Genomic DNA, 22,073 nt, shown 5'->3' with positions numbered 1-22,073 from the left:
ATGTTTTACAGTTTTATTTCAATAAACTACAAGGTTTAATTTTAGAGTTATATGTTCCATAAAGCTGTTTTATGAATGTTTACACCGTCCTCTCAAAACACTACTCCATCCGGTCCATAGTTTTACTTTTGACACAATTGCAAGAGTTTCATCACAGGTACTGCCACGCACCCATATTTAAATTGTAGTAGTGCTATTTCATATGAACCTAACCTACTGCACGAATTCATTACATGAATCAATCCCCTTTTTTCTAAAATAAACATTTAATAATTTTCAAAAATATAAAATAAACTCCTCACGAAAATCTGCATCGTGCACATTTCACAAATACACTTTCGCACGCTTTTAACATTTTCCTTTTACATTTATTAATTGGTTCCTCGAGATACTTGTATACCAAAATCAACCGCGTTAATAACATGAGCTTTATCATGATGGACGATTGAACATTTTAACATGGCATTTTTTGCTTGGAACGTATAAAACAAAACAAGGAAGAATATCAATAAGAAATTATCCGATTCGTAATATGAAGGCTACAAGAATATTCATGAAACAAATTGGACTAACCTTAGCATTTTTGGGGGGAGGTTTACATAAGAAAGCTCGTTGTGACATTAATTAAATAAAAGCAAATAGAGAATGGGTAGTGTTGGCAGCCCAACAAAGAAAAAAAATGCTTTATCAGATGTAAACTAAAAAATAATACGAACCAAAAAGGCATACAATTGATGAATGGAGAACATCAAGCCTGTTTGAGTCTCTCCAATTCTTCTTCCGCATCATGTAACTGGCATTTTAGTGCTGCTACTTTACGCTCTAACCGTTCTACTTGGTTTACTGTACTAGATAAGGGTTGATATGGTGATGTAAAATGTCTTGAAAATGATCTGAGAGCTTCAACCCCAGTAACCTATCAATTTGCACAGGCTAATTAAAGGATAATGAAACAAACAAGCAATTAACATGAAAAAAAGCAACTAAAATGGATCAGCTGAGTATCGAGAATAACAACTAACCTCTTCTGGGAGCAATGGCAGCTTCGTAATGTTAAAGTCATCATACAGCATGTAAAACTGGTCCAAATATTTCTGTTGCATTTTCATTCTTGCTTTGAGTAACTTGGATTCAACATCTACAAGGGTAAACAGATTATAAGATAATAATATGATATGGAAAAAAATAATAAATAAAAAAAGGTAGGATAACATGGATATGACTAGGATGTTACCTTCATCATCAAAGATTACTTGATTGATGATGATATTGTGCGTGTCAATTTCAAACTTTGTAAGTTCCTGAACCAATCTTTCTGTTTCGTATAGAGAGAGAAATTCGGGAATACACACACAGACAAAGGTTGTCATGTCCTGTAAATAAAGAAATACAACAATTTATTTTAGGAAGGGGATTGGTACCCGGGCTTGGGTAACTAATACAATAGAAAATAAGATTAATCACATAAATATACAGGAACAAAATTCAAAGACAACAAATAATACATCTTAATTGATCGTACTAAATTACCAAATAAAGGGAACATAAACAATACAACAAATGACTAGGACTAATCTAACAATTTATGTTAAAAGATCACTATCCTACCTCTTGAGCATAACTGCATTAATATGGAAATTAGAAACAGATAAAAGCATGTTCATGAACATGTAAAGAAAATTGTGGTACATGACAGACAACAAGCATGAGTATAGTAATTGTAATTGTAAATTTGTAAATGCAAGTGAAGGAAAGTAAGCCCATTCATTTTATCAAAATTATAGGGAAATATTGCTTCCATGCAGTGAAGGACATTGCTTAGCCATTGAAATTGATCAAATCTAAACACCAGTGGAAGAATGCTTCATGTCGTCTTAATTTTTACGGTCCTCTCACATATATTATATTTATTTTTCAAGGTTAATACTATGTAACAATTGAAAGAAAAAAAAGTCAGTTTGAACAATAAATATAATATTTTCATTATAAGTAACATATCCATATTATTCGGGCTTTAAATTAATAATATGTCAAGACAGTGTATATGCTACTAGCAATATGTGTCAGTTCAATTTTCTCCCCTAATAGATCCTCTAATGCACCAATACGTCTTTTTTGTCCCATATCATATCTGATACATATTGGACACGTATCCATAATAATTTTGTTTAAAAAATATATCAGTATTAAAAAATTCAAACCAAGAATATATTTTTAGTAATGTTTAAAAATAAAAACAAAATATATTCTTAATCCAACTTTTTTTTATAATAGATTTTTAATTTTATTTTATATTTATTAATATTTTAACAAATATATCTCTAAAAATAGTGTTGATTTCAATTTTTTTAATACGTATCTTAAACGTATTGTATCTTATATTTTTAAAAATCATCGTACCATTGTATCGGATATGTATCATATGCGATACTCATTGAATCGGTGCATCACATCCCAACCTCCATTGTTTCTTCTAAGGATTAAAAGGTCAAATTCTACCAGGAATATACAAACTACAGTTTAAGGATATCAAGAGAATAAATAAAAACTACATTCATTGATCTGCAAGATATAAGCCACAATTTACTGAAGGATAAACAAGAAATTGTCACTTTTAAAACAATACTAAACAGAAATTAAATGTAATACTTACTGGATCTTTGAATTGCTTATTAACTTGTTCAATTACATCCTTCATGCCTTCAAGCCTCCCAAGAATTGCATCATCTCCAAAGTCCTCACCCATTCCAAACATGCGAGTCATCTGTGGTTAAAGTTTAAATGGCTTCCAATTAGACAATAGTTGATGAAACGAAACACATCATCTCATGAATCATCAAGGAAGTTTGTTCCAAGTTAGGTACAAAAATAGTTATGTTACAAGAATAATGTAAACTAGTATTTTAGTCTGATAAATGTTTATTTATACAATTTTTTAAAATATAAATTATATTATAATTAAAATTCAAAAACAAATATACTTTAAAATGAAAATTTATATTTTAGATTAACAATAAACTATTTATATTGTGAGACAAGATTATTCTTAACTATTGACAATGTTTTTTATAAAATATTGAAATTCAATCTAGAGATAGAGAGACAAACAAGAGAAAATTGAAAGAGATGGCTGATTATGAAGATCAAGTATACATATAAAAAGAATATAAAAAAAAATGATACTTTGAGTCTTTCAGATGCTTAAGAGAGAAATTTTTTGGCTAGTTACAGGAAAAGTGTGTGAAATGAAAGAAGAGAGAATATGAGAATATTGCACGAAGTTGAAACTGAAACAGTAAGATCTCCAAATGAAATGTGGATCTGTTTCTATACTTGGATCTACTGGCCAGAGAACCATCTAATAAAAAACGTGGGAATGTAATTGAAGATTAAGATCTTGATATTAAATAAGTCTTCTATAGATGTTAACAAATGATGTTATATTGCACTGATCACAGTTCCACAACGAGGGAATAGTGTACATTGAAATTAAAAAAATAAAAAAAATTGAAGATCACAGTCTAAAAACTGAAACTGAGACTAGTCAACATTAAACTAGAAAGAAAATATCATGTGATGAGGAAAAATTCCTTCTTAAGTTTGTACCTGATTAAACAAGCCACCAAATTTATTTTTCAAAGACATCATTTTTGCAAGACCCTTTTCTAAAACCGATGGGAATTGCAACAGTCTAAGTGTATGGCCAGTGGGAGCAGTATCAAATACAATAACAGAATAATCCATTGTCTGCACCAATCTGCAAAATTATTATAGATCAAAACACACACTGAACAGAAGAAAAAATTAAGTTGAAACGTGACATTTGAATGAAAAAGAAAGAAATGGGAGCACCACACATACTTGACTAACATATTTCATGATGAACCAAACATGGTTAAGAGTGTTGTGCAAATCAATAAATAATGAAAATAAAAATCCACATAGCTTAGTATTGATACAAATTATGCATTCATCTTTAGATTTTGAGATTGCCACATACTGATTCATCTGGAACTATCCTTTACTTAGACGTATGCTGTTTTAAAATAAAAAAGATTCACCATTTTCTTGTATAAAATTAATAGTCACCCTCAGAAGTTAGAAGTTTATATATTTGCTTAGCATACACGTGATGGGAACAGTGCCCTCTCATAAACCATATGGCTACATAATGCTGTAGTTTTACTTTTTACTTATGCAGCTGTGGGAACTTGCTACTTGCTAGACAGGATTTTAGGAAGATTTCTCAGAAACCAATAATAGGAATATTTTTAACTACACTATTTCATGTGAGATCTAAATTTGCATTCTAATTTTCCATTTGAATCAATTTTGAATAAGATGTGAAAAGATTGTTTGCCATCCCACCACTGCATACCAATGTCGACAACAACACCATCAGGCCGTCCACAATGATGACTTGGGTGTGGAAATATGAAATTGACACTCATCAAAACCTATGTGCTTTACATATAATATCCCAAGTAAAACCTCAAGGATGGTCTAAAGGCTCCTAGTAACAGGATACAACAACTAACAAAATATTCTCTGCACTCTGAAAAATAATCTCCACAAATTTACACAAATGATTAAATTGAAAATCAATATCACAACATCTTAACATGTTTCCTTTTGTTTGTCCACCTTGAGTGATAGAAACAGCAAAAGAACTATGACTTAAATCAGGATATTTACTACATCACTGGCAGAGGTGGCAATCAAAAAGACAACCATGAGGGCAGATGACAAACCTATAACAAGAATCTTGCAAGAAATTAGAAAACCATACAAATTGTGCAGCTCACATGAAAAATAGACAACTAAACACAACAAAATTTCCTATTTTTATCTGTGTCCCTACTTTCAGAATTCAAATCTCAAAGACTGATTCCACAAGGGTTTTCCAAAAGAATGATGATATATGGGCAATACCACATATTATACACTCCGTTCACACCAATAATTGCTTTTTATCACATTCACATCAGATCCCCAATCATATAAAAAAATACTTAACTTGCATCTAATTTTTCTTTATCCCACTTCCACCTCATTTTTCTTCCTATCTCCCTTCAACACCATTTGTCATATCTATTGTTTTCTCTCTCTACCTTTACTTTCTTGCTCGATCTCCGTATTGTTTCTTGGGGTGCATGTTTATCACAACTCCTATCATATCTAGACTTCTCTCTCTTCTCGCCATTTCTTTTTCAATGTGTTAATTAGTGTGGCGGTGCCCATTGATAAATCCCCTTTCCCAAAATTCTCATAACAAGCAAGTTCTAAACGACTAAACACAATCACCAATCCATACTCTTCCTCTCTCACACACCTCAAACCTAAATCACTCCACCAATCCCATCACAAACACTACACACATGCCTCAAAAACAAGTCAACCTCTTAAGAGTGGGGTTAAGAGCCTTAACAGACTTGTAAATTGAGGATTGTTCCCTACTTATAAACACTAATATAGTCATCAGAGTGGCCAAGTGGGATCTCCAACACAACGAAAACTGAACGGTAACAGTATTCTTACTTCAACATCTCAGCGAAGCTCATGGCCTCGTCAATTCCGGGAATGGCACCGGCGAGCTCGGAGACCAAACTGTCCATGCCATCGGAGCCGCCCACATCCTCGTGTTCAACGGTGGGATCGACCTCCTGCAAAGGGGAAGAATAATAATAAGAGAAAGAATTGAAGAAAGCAAAGCAAAGAAAAAGAAATCGGAAATTACCATGGCGTAGAGGTTGGAGAAGCCGTTGACGAGAGTGGGGGTTTTGGTGAAGCGTTGCTGGAAAGCGTCGCTGAGGTTGTGGGCGGGGTCGGTGGAGATGATGAGGACGGAGGAGCGAACGGTGGAGAAGAGAATGGAGAGGATTGAGCTGCATGTCGTTTTGCCCACGCCGCCCTTGCCGCCCACGAAGACCCACTTCAGCGACTCCTGTTCTAGAACGTTCTGGACCGTTCCCTCCGCTTGATCTCCCATTCTGATCGATCAATCGCAAACCTAACTGTGCCTTCCTTTTTCTTCTTCTTCTCTCTTTCTACTTGGATTTCAATTCAACAACCTGCTACCACTTTCAATTTTTCACGACACGAATCCAAATCTTGATCTCATCAATCACTCTAACTCAAATACTCTTATTATTTTAATTAATTATTTATTCATATATTAGTTGGCTTTTTTGGCCATTCTAAATTATAAAAAAAATTAAAATTATTTATCAAAATAAATAATTTGTGCACCATCACTAAGAATTAAAGAATATTTGAATAGAACCCAAGCGTGTGGTTCAGCGGTAAGGGTTGATCTACGTTTAAGCAAAGTCAGGGGTTTGAATCCTGCCTTGTGTATGCAGCTGCGTTAAATCTTAGGGCCAGCTATCCCACCCTTTGAAATGTCTAGCCTTTTAACCTTTTTTCTATTCACATTCCATTATACGAGTTGAACAAAAATTGTCTTTCCCACTAAGTGTTTTCTATAATTTTTTTTTTTAATTTGAATGTTTACAATTTAAATTAATATTTAATTTTTAAAAATTATATTTAATTTTTTACATTATTAAATTTTAATTTTATAAATTTAAATATTAATTTATTATATATATAAATTTAAGATAATATTTATAATTTTACTTATTTTTTAGTATTTAATATATTATGATTGATTTTGAAAAACTAGTTAATTTATTATCAACCAAATTAATGCCTATTACTTAATATGATTATGTCTAGAATTATTTAAAAATTATATCACAAAACTGTCGCTCTAAATGTAAATAAAACATGTTTAAAAACATGCAAGAGATTAGAAGAGATTATTAATTCTTAGTTCTTACGGTTTTAAATAAATTTAGAAGAAATTATTTATTCTTATTTCTTATTGTGAGGTAATAAGCATAATAACTTGATTGTTAATAGATTAACTAATTTTTTAAAATCAATACTAAAAAAATAAATGTATTAAATACTAAAAAAATAAATAAAATTAAAAATATTATCTTAAATTTACACATATAATAAAATTAATATTTAAATTTATAAACTTAAAATTTAATAATAAAAAAATAAATATAATTTTTAAAATTAAATATTAATTTAAATTAACATTTGGAGAGTTAATTTTTTTTTTTGAAATTGACGCATGACAGGACAGGAATAGAAAACATCTCCTCCCTTAAATGTTTTCTGTTCAAATATTTTATATTTATATTCAAAAACATCACCTACAAAAGTGTTTTCTTTAATCTAGTGTCACATTGAGACAAATTATTTATTTTGATAAATAATTTTTTAAAATTTTTATTTTTAAAAATTTAGAATGACAAAAAAAAAACTTATGTTAATTCTATTAAAAATGTTTAATAAGAACTTAATTTAGAATTTTTTTTGTAATTAAATATATAATTTTTTTAAAAATTAATATTTTAACTTATATAAATATTTGTTATATATAGCTAAAATTTAAAATAAATTATATATATAAATAAATATTATGTCATGCAACAAGATTTGTAACCGAAAAACTCACATAAGATTAAAGAAAGAATTTCGCATGACATATAAGAACTGTCTTTTTACCCGTACCATTAACTCTTCCCAACCCACGACTTTCCCTCTGCAACTCTAACCTTAAGAACCATTAATACCTTTTCTTTGATTGCAACACCAGAAGTGAAGCATAGCTCTCTATTCAACTATGTGGTCCATACTTCATCCTCAAAGTGGACTCATTCAACGATGTCATCTACTTTTACAACTTAGATACCGATACTCAAGTCAGCAAATTTGTCATGATTCTCTGAAACATCTGAAATAATAGAAGTACTTATCTTTGGGAGGAAAAATCTTTTAACCCACTGGGCATGACTGGCCAAACTTTAGAAATTTTTTATGAATGGCACAAAGCCAACACAACCATCACACATAAATCACAGCATGGCCACTCGCCAGACCACCAAATGGACCAGACTTTCTCAAATGTGGATGCAATATTCTTCATTGACAGCAATAATTTTGGTTTCAAGACATGCCTTAGAGACAACAAAGGACACCTTGTCAAATCTTACTCGGACCATAAGTTTTACTTGTCAAATGTAAATGAAGGAGAAGTCACTGCACTACTTGTTGTCATCAAATGGATCAGACACAAATGTTTTGACCCCATCTATTTCAAAAATGATTGGAAACAGATTACAAATGATCGAAGATACTCCTAACTCAACCGAATATGGGATCATCATAAACGAATATAGAACTCTCATAAATCAAATGTCACACTGTCAAACTGAATTTACCAAGAGACAAGAGTTAGCTTAGTAATACATAATTTTACTTTATTTTTATTTTCATGATGAGGGATGAAAAAAAAATTATATATTTTTTTTATAAGAATGTGATTTTCTTGACTCAATTATAATTTTCATTTAAACTCTTATTTTTTTTAATTGTTTTAAATTTGAAAAATATTCTTAAAAACATTAAAGTCTAAGCAAATATATTTTAAATTTTTTTAAAATAACATTTTTTTTATTATAATATATTTTAAATGACGTAAAATGCAATATTATATCTGAAACAGTGGAAAACATAAATAAAACACAAAAACTCATAAAATCTCGTGTGTATTCAACGAAGCTTTCTAACTTTTAGACCCGATTAACCAGTGAAAAAGGAGTCTTCAGTGACATGAATAAAATCATTTGTTTATTATCCAAAAGAAATTGCACAAAGGCGGACGAAATTCTTTCCAAGATGTCCGTCAAAAATGACTTTTTTTTTTCTTCTTTTTCTTTTAACTAACCAATAAAACATAGAGTTTAAGACTTTTTTTTTTAATATATCAATTTTTTTTATTTTTCTGAATAACCTCACCCCCATTTTATTTACCAAAATGACTCATTTACTGTTTAAGGTGAGAAATCGGTTAAGGGAACCGATTTCTCACCTTCAGTTTCTCAAAGTTAGAAAACAATGCAGTGAGAAATCGGTTGTACGTTAACCGATTTCTCAACTGCATATTTTGTTTTTTTTTTTTTTTTTTTTTCGTTTTTGGTTTTTTTTTTTTCGTTTTTGTTTTTTTTTATATTGTGTTTTTTTTTTTCGTTTTTGTTTGTTTATTTTTTTTTTCGTTTTTGCTTTTGTATTTTGTTTTTTATTTCGTTTTTGTTTTTTTTTCATTTTTGGTTCATTTTTTGTTTTTTTTTTATTTTTTTCCAGATTTTTAATTTTCTTATTTTCATATTTTAATTATAAATTTTTGAAAATTTTTAGTATTTTTTAAATAAAATAGTTTAGTTAAGTTTTTAGAATAAAAATAATTAATGAAATAATTATTAATTTTAAATTATAAAAATGTATTTAAAATTAAATTTAAAGAATAAAATTGAATAAAATTAATTTTAAATAGAATATTTAAAAATGAAAATATTATGATAAATGACAACTTTAAATAAAAACAACATTAATTGAGATGAACAACTTGAAATAAAAATAAAATACAATAACAAAATAGGAGATCGAATAAAAAAGAACAACAACAGAATTACAATCCAGGAAATTACAATCCAACTTTAATGATGTCTATGTCCACCCGTTCCACACCTCGGAGTCGGAGGTTGTCGGTTCCTTGTTGGGTTTCGACGACCAATGCGTGGTTGTTGTGGTTCAACCTGGTCCTCGTCATGTTCTATATTAACAGTATTGGTAACTGGATTTGACGAACCACTTCCACCGACCTCAGAGTGATAAGACGAAAATGAAGGGAAATTCATGCTTTGCATGTAATTATATGCACTTTGTGGCGTGTGTACATCGACGCCAAAAAGATTGCTCATGAAGTCCCCTGTTGGAGTTGTTGTTGATGGTGGTGTGTACATGAATTGTTCATGGTGCGTATGAAATGATGGATAAGACTGAGGATGTTGTTCCACACTATAAGGTGGGTGATTATCTCCAGCCATTGGGAATGTTGTTGCAGTTGTTGTTGGGAGTTGCGTACTAGAAGTGGATGCATGAGATGAAGAATACTGACTACAAAGAAATAATTTAAAATTAGCACAAAACCATTGTAAATACTCCGGAGTGTGTTGGAGAGGCCCTTGAAGTGGTTCCCCGAAAATAACATGTTTGCGTCTATCTTTCCAAATCGAAATCCAGTCTGCATGTTGTTGAGCCCAGTTGGTGTCGCTATGTCCTCTCATGTCTATGTCGTGCATTTTATCAAGATTATGAGCTTCATTGGGGATTGGTTGCCATAAGCCAAATTGCAATTGGACTCTATCAGTTTGATGCCAGGCTACAACTGCAAATGAAGTTAAAGCAGTACAAGCAGTCCATGTGATTGGAGGTGCAGAGTGGCTTTTATTACTAAAAGCAAAAAATGGGAGCTTCGTAAGCTATCAGGTGAGCATTCTTGTTCATCACCTATTATTACACAAGATCATGTTAACCTTGGCTATGTATATATTAGCAAAAGTATTCTTCCTTTGGTGGAGAGTGATCCATCCATTTCTATTCCAACAATAATAGCACACATCAAAAGTGCTGAAGGGTACACGATCTCATACCGCAAAGATTGGATGGCAAAGCAAAAGGCAATTGAAGACGTACATGGTAACTGGGAACAATCTTACCATGATTTACCCAAGTTGCTTAGTGCCATGAGTGGATTTCTTAATGGATTTGTTGTTGAGAAGCAATCAAGGCCACTATACAACCAACAAGGTGAGATGGTTCATCATTATGTTCAATTCCATAGAGTATTTTGGACATTTAAACCTTGTATCGATGGGTTCAAATACTGCAAACCCATTGTTCAAGTTGATGGCACATTCTTGTATGGCAAATACAAAGGAACTCTCCTTGTGGTCGTGGCTCAAGACGGTAACAACAAAATCTTTCCAATTGCCTTTGCAATTGTTGAGGGTGAAACAGCAGAGGCATGGTTTTTCTTTCTACATTATCTCAAAAGACATGTTTGCCCTCAAGATGACCTTTGCTTAATTTCGGACAAGCACGAGTCTATCAAAAATGCCTACGCTAGACAAGGCAGTGGTTGGACACCTGAGAATTCAGTGCATGTATTCTGTATTCGCCATATAGCTCAAAACTTCATGAGGCATTTCAAGAATACAGAACGGAAAAAATTAATCATCAATATGGGTATGTACTTAGCATCATTAATTACTTTAATTTGTTTCATCATATTTCAACATTACTAAATTGTTCATTTTTTCAAAATCTGATTTCACAGCTTATGGGATGACTGAGCCAAGATTCAATTACTACTACAACACGTTAAGGAGCGAACCAGAAACTGAAGGTGTAATTGAATGGCTCAACACCATACCAAAAGAACAATGGACTCTTGCATGGGACGGTAGCCGACGATGGGGACACATGACTACTAACTTGGCTGAGGCAATTAACTCCATTCTTAAAAAAACAAGAAATTTGCCAATTTCTGCAATTATCATGTCGACTTATAAGAGATGTAATGCCTTATTCATCCAAAGGGGGAAGGAAGTCGATGCTAAACTTAGGGCTGACCAAGTTTATACGGAAATAATGAATAGGGCCATGAGAGATGCAGAATCAAAGGCTAATACTCATCATGTCCTCGAATTTGATCGTCACAGTACACGTTTTTTGGTGCAAGAGACTATTAACCCAAGGGAAACACGACCTACTGGAACTTTCACGGTTAGACTACATGACAACTGGTGTGACTGTGGAAAATTCCAAAAGCTACACATGCCATGCTCCCATGTTGTTGCTGCATGTAAGCATGTTCACCACGATTATAAATCTTACATAGATCCGGTATACACATTACAATATGTTTCAAATGTGTATAACGAATTATTTGGTGAACTGCCTAATGAATCTTATTGGCCGGATTGTGAAGAACCGCAAATCATACCAAATCCGGAAAAGATTAGAAATAAAAAAGGTCGTCCAAAGTCATCCAGAATACACACTGAAATGGATATGGTTGAACCAGGACAACCAAAAAGATGTTCTCTCTGTAGAAATGTAGGTCACTCAAAGAAAAAATGTCCTTACCGTCAAGGAAGTTCAAGTCATCAACCTTAAAATGTCATCAAACCTTCCAAATATTGTATTTTATTTTCTAGTATTTTATATAAATATTTTATCTATTGTTAAAATTTTTAATTAATATTTATTTCATTATATATTTAATTAATTATTTCATTATTTATTTTTATTCTACAAACTTAACTAAATTATTTTATTTGAAAATACTCAAAAAATTAAAAAAAACTAAATATTTAAAATTAATATACCAAAATAAAAAATCTAAATAAACAAAATAAAAAAAAACAAAAAAAAAAACAAAAAAAAATCAAAAAACAAAAAAGAAAAAAAAAATTAACAAACAAAAACGAAAAACAAAAAAAAAACACAATATAAAAAAAAAAACAAAAAAAAAATCAAAAACGAAAAAAAAAAAAAAACAAAATATGCAGTTGAGAATAAAAATAGCTATGCATGCAATATGTGATCGTTAGTATAAAAATAGCTTTTAAAATAATTATTATCAAAATTACAAGAATATCTATAAGGCATGCAATATGTGATCGTTAGTATATGTATTATTTTCTCAAAAACGTATGTAGTTATGCACATTTAATTTATGTCGATTCGTACAATTCTTTATCTTTGTTTCCCAACAATTCCTTATTAAATAGCAAAAAGACCAAAATCAATCTTTATATGATATACTAGACACATCAATTTTCCAACGGTTATAAGAGACACCATTATTAAAATAAAAAAAAACTTGATATATAAGTTTATATTTACCACTTCAGCCATATACAAAACATATAAAAGCTTAATTTACTGCATACAGAACAAAATAAAGATCTGCAAAAGCAAAAGAATAAAACCTTAAATTGACGAGCATATTCAAAATAATTCGTTCCTTGAACATGAAAACTTTGGAAGCTTATTCTTCTCTTTTTTCATCAACCGCATGCACTATTCACTAATCTCGTCTTCTTTAGTCTATCATTTAATAAATAAATAAAAAGTGCGATTCCCCGTTTAGAGTTCCAAGTTCCAACCGCTATGACACAAACCTATGATACCTATCAAGAACATCTAGCTTCTCCAACCGACAATTCCATAAACGAAATCGTAACATTAATCGACGAATCCACTGAAAACTTCATAACATATCATGTTAAGAATATTCTGATTACATTTACTCACAAAATGAAAAAAAGAAAACTTTTGCTAATACATGTAAGATGGTTCCAACTTCCAACTAATTGATTTCATAAAAAGCTTTCTAGGTATGATGTGAGGGTGTAATGATCTTGATAACGAGGCCAGGGAAGACATCATCAGGGTCATGGATATGAGGGTTGTTGTCAACAATAAAAGGGTCACCACACTTGTCACTAATTGTGTGAAGTGTCTCACCTTCTCCAACAACATAGATCTCATCGCACGGTCGAGACAAGAGTTGTTGGCTGTCTACGAAGTGATGCATGGAGCTGTCTCTGGAGATGCTTAGGAGCACGAGTGCCACAAGGACAAAGGCACAGTACCATGAAGCTGCATCAGCTATGGCCTTTGAACTTAGGACTAGTCCCTTTCTTTGGGTTGAAGCCATGAGAGAGAGAGAGAGAGAATGGTTGAGAACTTAGAAGAGAGGTTGATTGGAAGTTATTATAAAGAAAAGGTTGGGGCGTCATGGGTGTGAAGAAAAGGGTCAGTTCTGGCGGTTATTTAGAGGCACAAAAAAGGGGGCAAGGTGGTGTTACGTGCATTCGTTCGATCACCTTATCTTTTGGGCTAAACAACCTTTCTTGGTCCGTTTTCTCTTTATAATATATATATATTCTCATCAAAACCATTGGAATTATCATATGTGTTGCCAAATTTGCTTCACAGAATGGGAAATCTAAATTATATAAATATAGTATCTTGTTAACGGCTTTTCTTTGTCCATTTTTTTTATCCCTCATGCATTCTTAAAAAAATTAAACCGCTCAATGGCTCATATATATCCGATAATTTTAAAAGATGACTCGAAACAAACACACCGTTATAAAATCTAAAGAAGAGAAAATTGAAACTAAATAATAAAAACAGATATTAAGAAAGGGAGGTAAGAAGAGAATGTCATTTCATGTCATCTTTCATTGTTCCCTATTTTTATTTTTTTTTAAGAAATTGATTATATATAACGACAATGTAAAACAATCTTATATTATCACTCAGTATAACAAATTTATTAACTTTTATGATAATTATTTAATTATCTTAAAAACTATATTAATGATAATTTTTAATAGTTGATACTAGCTATAAAGTTGTCATTGAACTAAAAAAATAGTAATAAGAGTTTTTAAAATAAATAAGTGGTTTTTTAAAAATCAAACTTTTTTAAACATGAACTTTCATTTACCGGCAGGTGTTGTAGTTGGGTCAATGGCTGAGAAATCTTATATGTAGGATCAAAAGAAAAGAAAAAAAAAATGAGAATGATGAACTTGTTGAAAATTCAATGGAGGCAGGATTTGGATTGGTTGTGTTGGTTTAGGGACTAATGATTACACAAACCGCGGTCATGCATGGGTCGGCTATTGACTAATTTATGCCTATGGGGTCATAATTTGAGCCACCAAAGAAGAAACATGCAAACTTTTATTGACAAAATTGTTACATGTATAGAAAGTGATAGGGACGATTTAGAAAAATTGGCAAACATCCTGAGCATTTTTAATATTTTTAATTTAGATAAAATTTAGACTATAAATTAAAAAACACTTAAAACAAGAAATATCTAAAATTATAAAATATATAATGTTTAATTAAATATATAATCTAAAAATAAAAATAATGAAGATAAACATTGTTTTTGTTTAATAAAGTGTTATAACTCTTTTTCATCATATTAACCCTGGTAAAATAAAACGATATATCCAATAATAACTTTATACTCAAGTCAAAATCGAATTTTCAGTTGTTAGTTAATGAATATAAATGTTTGTGATATCGAATTTTAGTAGATAAATATTTATTTAAAAAGTAAATTTAATATTCAAAGATGAGAAAATAAAGTATGATATTCCTAAAGAGTAGATGAAAAATTAAATGAAAGTACACTAACTAATTATGTACATTATTTATTTACTTTTTTAGTGTTTTTTAATTTATAATTTTTTAATTTCGTTAAAAGTTAAGATACTCGCAAATATAAATGCTATTTTCTCATGAATTAAGAGCTCTTTGAAATATTATTCTTAAAATGTCCTTGTAATTGTCATAGTGTGTTCACTCAGAATTTAAAACCATGAGATCCTAGAAAAAATTCTCAATAAAAGACAATTTCATGCTTTAACAACAACCTTATTTAGAGGGGCAAATGTATTATTGAGACATTTCTTTCTAAATTTTATAGTGAACAACCACTTAATAGTCCAATATATATAGTACTTAGTGGTATTATTTTTTTTTGTTCGTTCCTGGAGTATCCACCGTCGATAGTAGTGGCTAATCTCCTCGCTACGACTTAGCGGTTCTATGTGTACTCATAACAAATAACATTCTGAATATGGAGGAAATGATATTCCAAATATTAAAAGAAGTCTGCAAATCTGCAATAATATAATTTTTTAATTACATCGGTAATATTTAGGACACATTTTTATTCTAAAAAACATACAATAATGAACAAAATGCAAAAGAAAGGGGGGAAATAGAAATTAAACTTTTTATTTGATATATACTTGAATTTAAAATGAATGTACAACTAGATAAATTTATCTTAAGATTTGTCTCTGAACTTTTATTTTTATGTTCCGAATGTTTTGATGAAGTTTACCATCGGAGCATAAGGATGATGGATAGATGATTATTACAAGATTAAGTAAAGTGCCATGGAGTCTGATATACAAATGACATGAATGAATCTAATTAATTATGTATTGATGTTAGTAAAGAACCCACATGAACTATAGAGTAATAGAGTCCAAAAAAGTCATTGACATGATGAGTTGCATAAGAGGACTTAGAAACCAAAACATATCTATATAAAAATATTTAAATACTATTATATAAAAGAGATCCACCTTTTATAATAATTTTTTATTTTTATTTTTACGTGAATTATTTTATTCTTTATTTATTTTTTACAACTTCTTAAGACTTTTTTTTATATTGTTATTCTAAAATTACGCATGAGTAACTTTCTTGTTTAATTTATTTTGAAACTATATTCCTAAATAACTACTCATAAAAAGGATTTTTTTGTGTGTGGTTTTAATACAATATAGATATTGTGTTTTTTTTTTCTCATGCTAATATGTACTATTACTAAAAGGGATATTTTTTGGTGTACACAAATTTTAGTAGAGATGATTGTAGATTCTATCCAATCTAATGAATCTAATCCAATCCGGAGTGAATTAGTTTAGATTTTAAAACTGGTAATGCAATCAATTTGGTTCGGATATCCTATTTATCCTTTGATTTAATACCTACTTAATTTGTGTGCTTCAGTAGGGTGATTGTGTTCAAGTTTTATGAGTTTCCTAACAATATCACTTCGATTTAATACTTCAAGAGCTTCCTCTACTGCTCTGACATAATAAAATCAACAAATGTATGGTGTCTCTTTAGGTGTTTCTCTGCTTTGCAATTTATATACCAAAAAATCAGAACTACTTTAACAAATAAATAAAAATTTAGAAGAGAGTAAAAAAATGCATTCAAGATAACATACTGAACCCTACAAGGTTCCTCGAAAGTGAAACAAGCAGAATAAAGGTGAATAACACAAAGACAGGATCAGGAATAATCAATCAAACACTGACTAATGCCGCAAAAATCAAACCTTAGAAATTGATACATGAATATTGAGTTTTTTAATAGCTGAATATAATAGATACCGAAATAAATTAAATAACGATGAATTTTGATGGTCGTTAAAACACACATGGCAGTGTAAGCAGCTTGAGTTAAAATCAATAAGCCACTACAAAAAAATGTGTGATTTGTGGCGGTTATTTTGGCAGTTTCTGGCGGTTAAAAACCGCCACAAATTGTATTACCGGCGTCATTAACAACCGCCGGATCCACGGTCGCAAAAACCGTTTGTGGCGTACATTTTGTAAACGCTGGTTTTGAGCGCTAGAAAATTCAATCTCTTTGTGGCGGTTTAAACCGCCACAAAATGCTTTTTTTTTTTACTTGTTTGGCATGTTCTGGCGGTCCGAAACCGCCACAAATACGCAATTCTGTTTGACTTGTTTGTCATGTTTTGGCGGTTTTACACCGCCACAAAATGAATAGAAATGCAATTTTTGTCCCCGCATGCAGGCAAATAATGTGCCCTGGGATAACTTGAGGTATCAATGAGAATAAAATCTAAAGCTGGAGGAAAAAGAAGTAATTTAAAATATGTGAAGTACAATTCAACAAGGATCAGATTTAAATTCCTAATAATTAAGGGGTTAGTTAGTTAGATTAATCCCAAAATCATCATGTTATTAGCTGAAAGATCAACCAGGCTATTTTAATTTACTTTCATTTACTAATTAAGGCATAATGTTGGCCAATCACATAGTTGATATTGAAAGACCATTGTTTTGAGAAATACTCATCATCCAGCAGTGCCAACAATAACTCTAGCCTAGCACTGGTTGAGCAACTATTTGATTGCAAACACCAAGGAACAAATATATTCTTGAATATTTGTTTCCCCTACTTTATCCTCATCATATGAAAGCTGACTAAAAATGTGACTTTTGCTCTTAATAAAGACTTCTTTAACAATCATCCGTGGTCCAAATATTGAAACAGCAACTGACAGAAGTCTCACAGTATCTGGTGAATCCTGATATTTAAGAAACAAGGTGAGTCTGGAAAAATATGGTAGAAAATATCATTTCCTTTTAAAGTAATCATTTGAAATTAATATGGTTTAACAATACCAAAATCCTATGAAATTTTAGATTCTATTTTTCAACAGGATAATCAAGAACAGTGGTGACATCATAACTGACTCCCATATAAGTCACATGTAAATAATACACATACATAATCCACAACACATATACACTTATTTATCATGCAATGATGTCATAGACTCGACTGATAAATGCATGGATGTGGTGCCATAAGGAAGTTTCACATATCATCACTGGTGACCCTAAGGTACACCTGGTTACATCACTGGTGACCTTAAGGTACACATTGTTAGCATGTTACGTCGTTGGTGACCCTAAGGTACACCTTGTTAGCATGTTACATCGAGGGTGACCATAAGGTACACCTTATTAGCATGTTACATCGTGGGTGACCATAAGGTACACCTTATTAGCATGTTACATCGTGGGTGACCATAAGGTACACCTTATTAGCATGTTACATCGTGGGTATGCGGCCTCAGCGGCACACCTAGAGTAATATATGCATATGATGCATGTCATACATTCATAATCTCATTGACTCAACATTTAACTTATTACATAATTTTATTTAGTACATCATGTCATTATTCTTCATATTCTCATAATCATAACTTGTCTCAATAGTCCATTCTTAGGTCTCATGTCATTTGTCCATATTTCACATCGTCATGTCATAAATACTCCTCATAAGGTCCGCATAGGAATTTACAGAGATCCACAGAAAGCATTCTTATTCATATAAAAACTCATTTATTTTTAACATTAATTTCATATTCATTATTACTTCCAACAAGGAACAAAGTAGAGCAACAAAAAGTAAAACAGAACAACAAGCAAGGGATTGAGGACCAATCCGACAATCAAACTATCCAACAATTATCCCCACACCCCGAGCGAGGTTTCTCACTCTCCTCCTTACCTGGATAAGCAGAGCTAAAACTTGGTAGTAATATCATTCTTGTTGTCGTTATCCGTGATAAAATTTAATGAAGGATGAAATTTAGTTATTAAGACTGCAAATAAAATTTAACATTAAATTATCTTCTAATATGCCGGTCGTCCTTATATTACGTTATGTTGTGAAAGCCCTCACTTTGTTATAAATATTAAAATTAAAGAAATCATAAGAATAAGTTATAAATTTTGATTATCCACTTCAAGTTCTAATTCAAAATTTATAGTTACAGGATGTTTTAAGCATTGATCATTTAATTGAGACAACATGGTGCTTTTCAATTTTCACATTTCACATACCATCTGCTATAGGAAGTTTTGAACACGTAAGAGAACAACATCACTACTTTTTCTGGTGAAGAAAAAGAACACGGCTGTACTTCCTCAAGAGGATGCCATCAATCATTCCTTGCAAATAAACGACCCTTCTCTGTAATTCTGTAAAAATATGGATGAAATAAATAAAATAACTCAATTGATGATCAACTTAATTGTGTATGGATGAAATATATTTTTATTCGCTATGTATTATGATGTTTGTACTTAAGTTGATCATCAATTGTAGGCTTAAAGCAAGCACAAGAAAAAAGGCTTAATGGAGGTCAAGTTTAATTAATAATTCACTAGTATTGAAAATTGCTTTGATAAGTGTGACATATCAGAGCTGGGAGTTTAATGTTTTTAGTAATAGATGCACTAATTTTAGTATGATGATATCTATTTATGATTAGACGTTGTGCATATACGTAGATTTGTGTTTGAATTTATACAGTTATTTGTCTTGACTCTATTCAAGAATTTTAATTAAAGAGATGAATTCTTTTACTGTGATAGAAAATTTAAGGCATTTTATTATGAGTTAATCACTTATACACTGATAGTGTAAAGTTTTTTTACAATGACAACCAATCATATTTTTTAATAATGTCATGTCAGTTACTTATTTAATGAAATAATAATAAAATAAGCAACTTTAAAAGATATGATTGGTTGTCAGTGTAAAAAACTCTATACTGGCAGTGTATAAATAATTAACTCTTTTATTATATCTTTTACATATAATTCTTACTTTATTAAATATTCAGATAGAAAGGTGTCACATAGGAAGTGTCATTTTTCAACAGCCTTAATAAATGCTTGAATTATATCTAGCTCATAAATAAATATCATAAATTTTTATTTTATTCTAATTAATTCTTAAACATTATATTTTTGCAAATAATCATATAAACTTTAATTTTATTTTAATTAATCCTTAAATTTTATCGTATTTATAATTGAATCTTTCTATCATTTATTTTAAATATGATAGATCATTAATTTTTTCTTCTCCTTATCTTAAGTCATCTATTTTTTTTTTAATGGAATTCTTAAATTTAAGAATGGATCCTTATAGATTTTACCATCGGACATATAGGATGATGTGTATTTCACGTGTAAGAATTGTCTTTATATAAAAAACATTCAAGAACACATTTTTAAATAATATATAAAAAAATTTCTATTCTCTCTTCATTGTAGAAATCACATAAAAATAAATTAAAAAAATTCAAGTTAAGTTCTTCCATTGAAAATAAAGAATGTTTCAAAACCCTATGTGACAAACCCGCAAAAAATATATTAAAAATCCAATATAAATTCTACTATGGATAAGTTTGGACTAATGCATTTTTCATATAAATATAATTAAAATATGAATTTTGAAAAATAAAATAATAAAAACATCAAAACTCTTCGTTTTTTTAATTCTAAATTTTATTATGATTTATGGTTTGAAAAAGTTATTTATAAAAATAAAACTAGTAAATGGTTGAGATTTAAAATAATTAAATTGTACATAGTTCTTTGTTTAATACAAATAGTTTTCTTTTTGGAATCAAGGACGTGACCACAAGTGCTTAATGTATTGAACTCAAAATAAAATCTTTTAGACAGTATACGAATTCAATTCTTAGTGAAAATAATTTTTGGTTAAATTTTACTTATATATCAACTATCAAGTCAGATTAGTTTATAAAAAAATATTAGAAATCAAGACTAGTGTAAAATCAATAAAGTAATTCTCTTTTGATACATGAATATATTTTTAGTATATTTTAATACTAATTGTTTAATCACAACTTAATTCAAGTATAATATACATAAATATTCTGAGTTAATTAAGAGGGGAAAAGTGAATTGACTTATTTACGTGTAAAAAGATATTATACTTAATTATTAATCAAGAAAAAAATTATAGGATTTATTTATGAAAAAAAAAATTAAAAATCAACTAAAGATATTAATGAACACATCGCATGTGCGGTTTGAAATAAATAGATATAATATATTTTAGAAAAACTAAAATTAATCAAAAAAATATTTTATTAATTTATATAATAAGATAACTGTGAAATATTTATTATATATTTTTAAATTAAGAACGTTGTCAAAATTGTTGAAAAAAAAAGTTGTTATGTATACTGATCATAATTTAAGGAATTTATTCATTCAAAATAAAAATATAGCAATAAAGAAAAATTAAATTTAATTTATGGTAAAATACCCGGAAATAATATATATATATATATATATAATAATAATAATAATAATAATAACAATAATAATAATAATAATAAACAAATACTGTTGGTCTCTACTTCAAAAATATTTTAGCAGAAACTTTTAAGTTAAAATTTGTAAGCAATATTAACATTAACCTAACGATAATCAACTTTATTTTGTAGGTTAGAATTTAAATTTTGATCTTTCCTTTCTCTATTTCTGAAGTATCCCATCAACCAAAGTGATTTTGTTATAATGCTTTTATGTCACTACAAAATATTACTTATAATTATCAAATTACTGAATTCCCTTATTAGAGTAATATCGTCGTTCAACAAATACGTCCTTTGACGAGTATGTCTTTTGAAGATAATTTGTATGTAACTTAAAATTCTCATTTTATAAACACATCTTTAATCAAATGAGTCCAACTGAGAAAAACTTTCCTTAAAGTAAATATTCATTTTATAAGTGCTTCTTTAATCAAGTGCATTTTTGGGTAAGATGTTTTAGGTAAAGTAAAATCTTTGTATTATAGGCACTTTCTGAGTCAAGCGTGACATGCGCAGGAAATCCTTTATTTAATTTGAACAATTCATATATTTGGAAACATTCTTGTAT

The 22,073-nt window shown here is 29.9% G+C and overlaps 3 protein-coding genes across 3 annotated transcripts; 1 reads left to right on the top strand and 2 right to left on the bottom strand.

Annotated features, from left to right (window-relative positions):
- Positions 1 to 483: 483 nt before the first annotated feature.
- Positions 484 to 6,123, bottom strand: LOC109797614 (P-loop containing nucleoside triphosphate hydrolases superfamily protein). The gene is made up of 7 exons (XM_020357716.3): positions 5,738 to 6,123; positions 5,539 to 5,663; positions 3,607 to 3,757; positions 2,654 to 2,764; positions 1,235 to 1,373; positions 1,023 to 1,138; positions 484 to 916 (listed from the first exon to the last, which is right to left on the bottom strand). The coding sequence occupies exons 1-7, from the start codon at positions 5,987 to 5,989 to the stop codon at positions 749 to 751; spliced, it is 1,062 nt and encodes a 353-aa protein (XP_020213305.1). The 5' UTR covers positions 5,990 to 6,123; the 3' UTR covers positions 484 to 748.
- A 4,460-nt stretch (positions 6,124 to 10,583) lies between these two features.
- Positions 10,584 to 12,099, top strand: LOC145955976 (uncharacterized). The gene is made up of 2 exons (XM_083071530.1): positions 10,584 to 11,166; positions 11,258 to 12,099. Exons 1-2 carry the CDS (start codon positions 10,584 to 10,586, stop codon positions 12,097 to 12,099), a joined length of 1,425 nt encoding a protein of 474 aa, XP_082927656.1.
- Positions 12,100 to 13,194: 1,095 nt separating this feature from the next.
- LOC109787655 (uncharacterized) lies at positions 13,195 to 13,818 on the bottom strand. The gene has a single exon (XM_020349564.3). The coding sequence runs from the start codon at positions 13,646 to 13,648 to the stop codon at positions 13,322 to 13,324; it is 327 nt and encodes a 108-aa protein (XP_020205153.1). The 5' UTR covers positions 13,649 to 13,818; the 3' UTR covers positions 13,195 to 13,321.
- Between the last annotated feature and the right edge of the window lie 8,255 nt (positions 13,819 to 22,073).

This window comes from Cajanus cajan, chromosome 3, assembly GCF_000230855.2.
Source record: "Cajanus cajan strain Asha chromosome 3, NIPB_CcT2T_4, whole genome shotgun sequence".
In the NCBI taxonomy this organism is placed as follows: domain Eukaryota; kingdom Viridiplantae; phylum Streptophyta; class Magnoliopsida; order Fabales; family Fabaceae; genus Cajanus; species Cajanus cajan.
Note: the sequence above shows the minus strand (reverse complement) of the source record. Positions and strands in the feature narration are given on the sequence as shown.

Coding starts and splice junctions, on each gene's coding strand:
- LOC109797614 (XM_020357716.3), bottom strand. CDS start 5,989: ATGGGAGATCAAGCGGAGGGAACGGTCCAGAACGTTCTAGAACAGGAG. Junction 3,758..5,538: donor AGCTTCGCTGAGATGTTGAA/GTAAGAATACTG, acceptor ATAATTTTGCAG/ATTGGTGCAGACAATGGATT. Junction 2,765..3,606: donor TTGGTGGCTTGTTTAATCAG/GTACAAACTTAA, acceptor CTTTAACCACAG/ATGACTCGCATGTTTGGAAT.
- LOC145955976 (XM_083071530.1), top strand. CDS start 10,584: ATGGCAAAGCAAAAGGCAATTGAAGACGTACATGGTAACTGGGAACAA. Junction 11,167..11,257: donor AAAATTAATCATCAATATGG/GTATGTACTTAG, acceptor CTGATTTCACAG/CTTATGGGATGACTGAGCCA.
- LOC109787655 (XM_020349564.3), bottom strand. CDS start 13,648: ATGGCTTCAACCCAAAGAAAGGGACTAGTCCTAAGTTCAAAGGCCATA.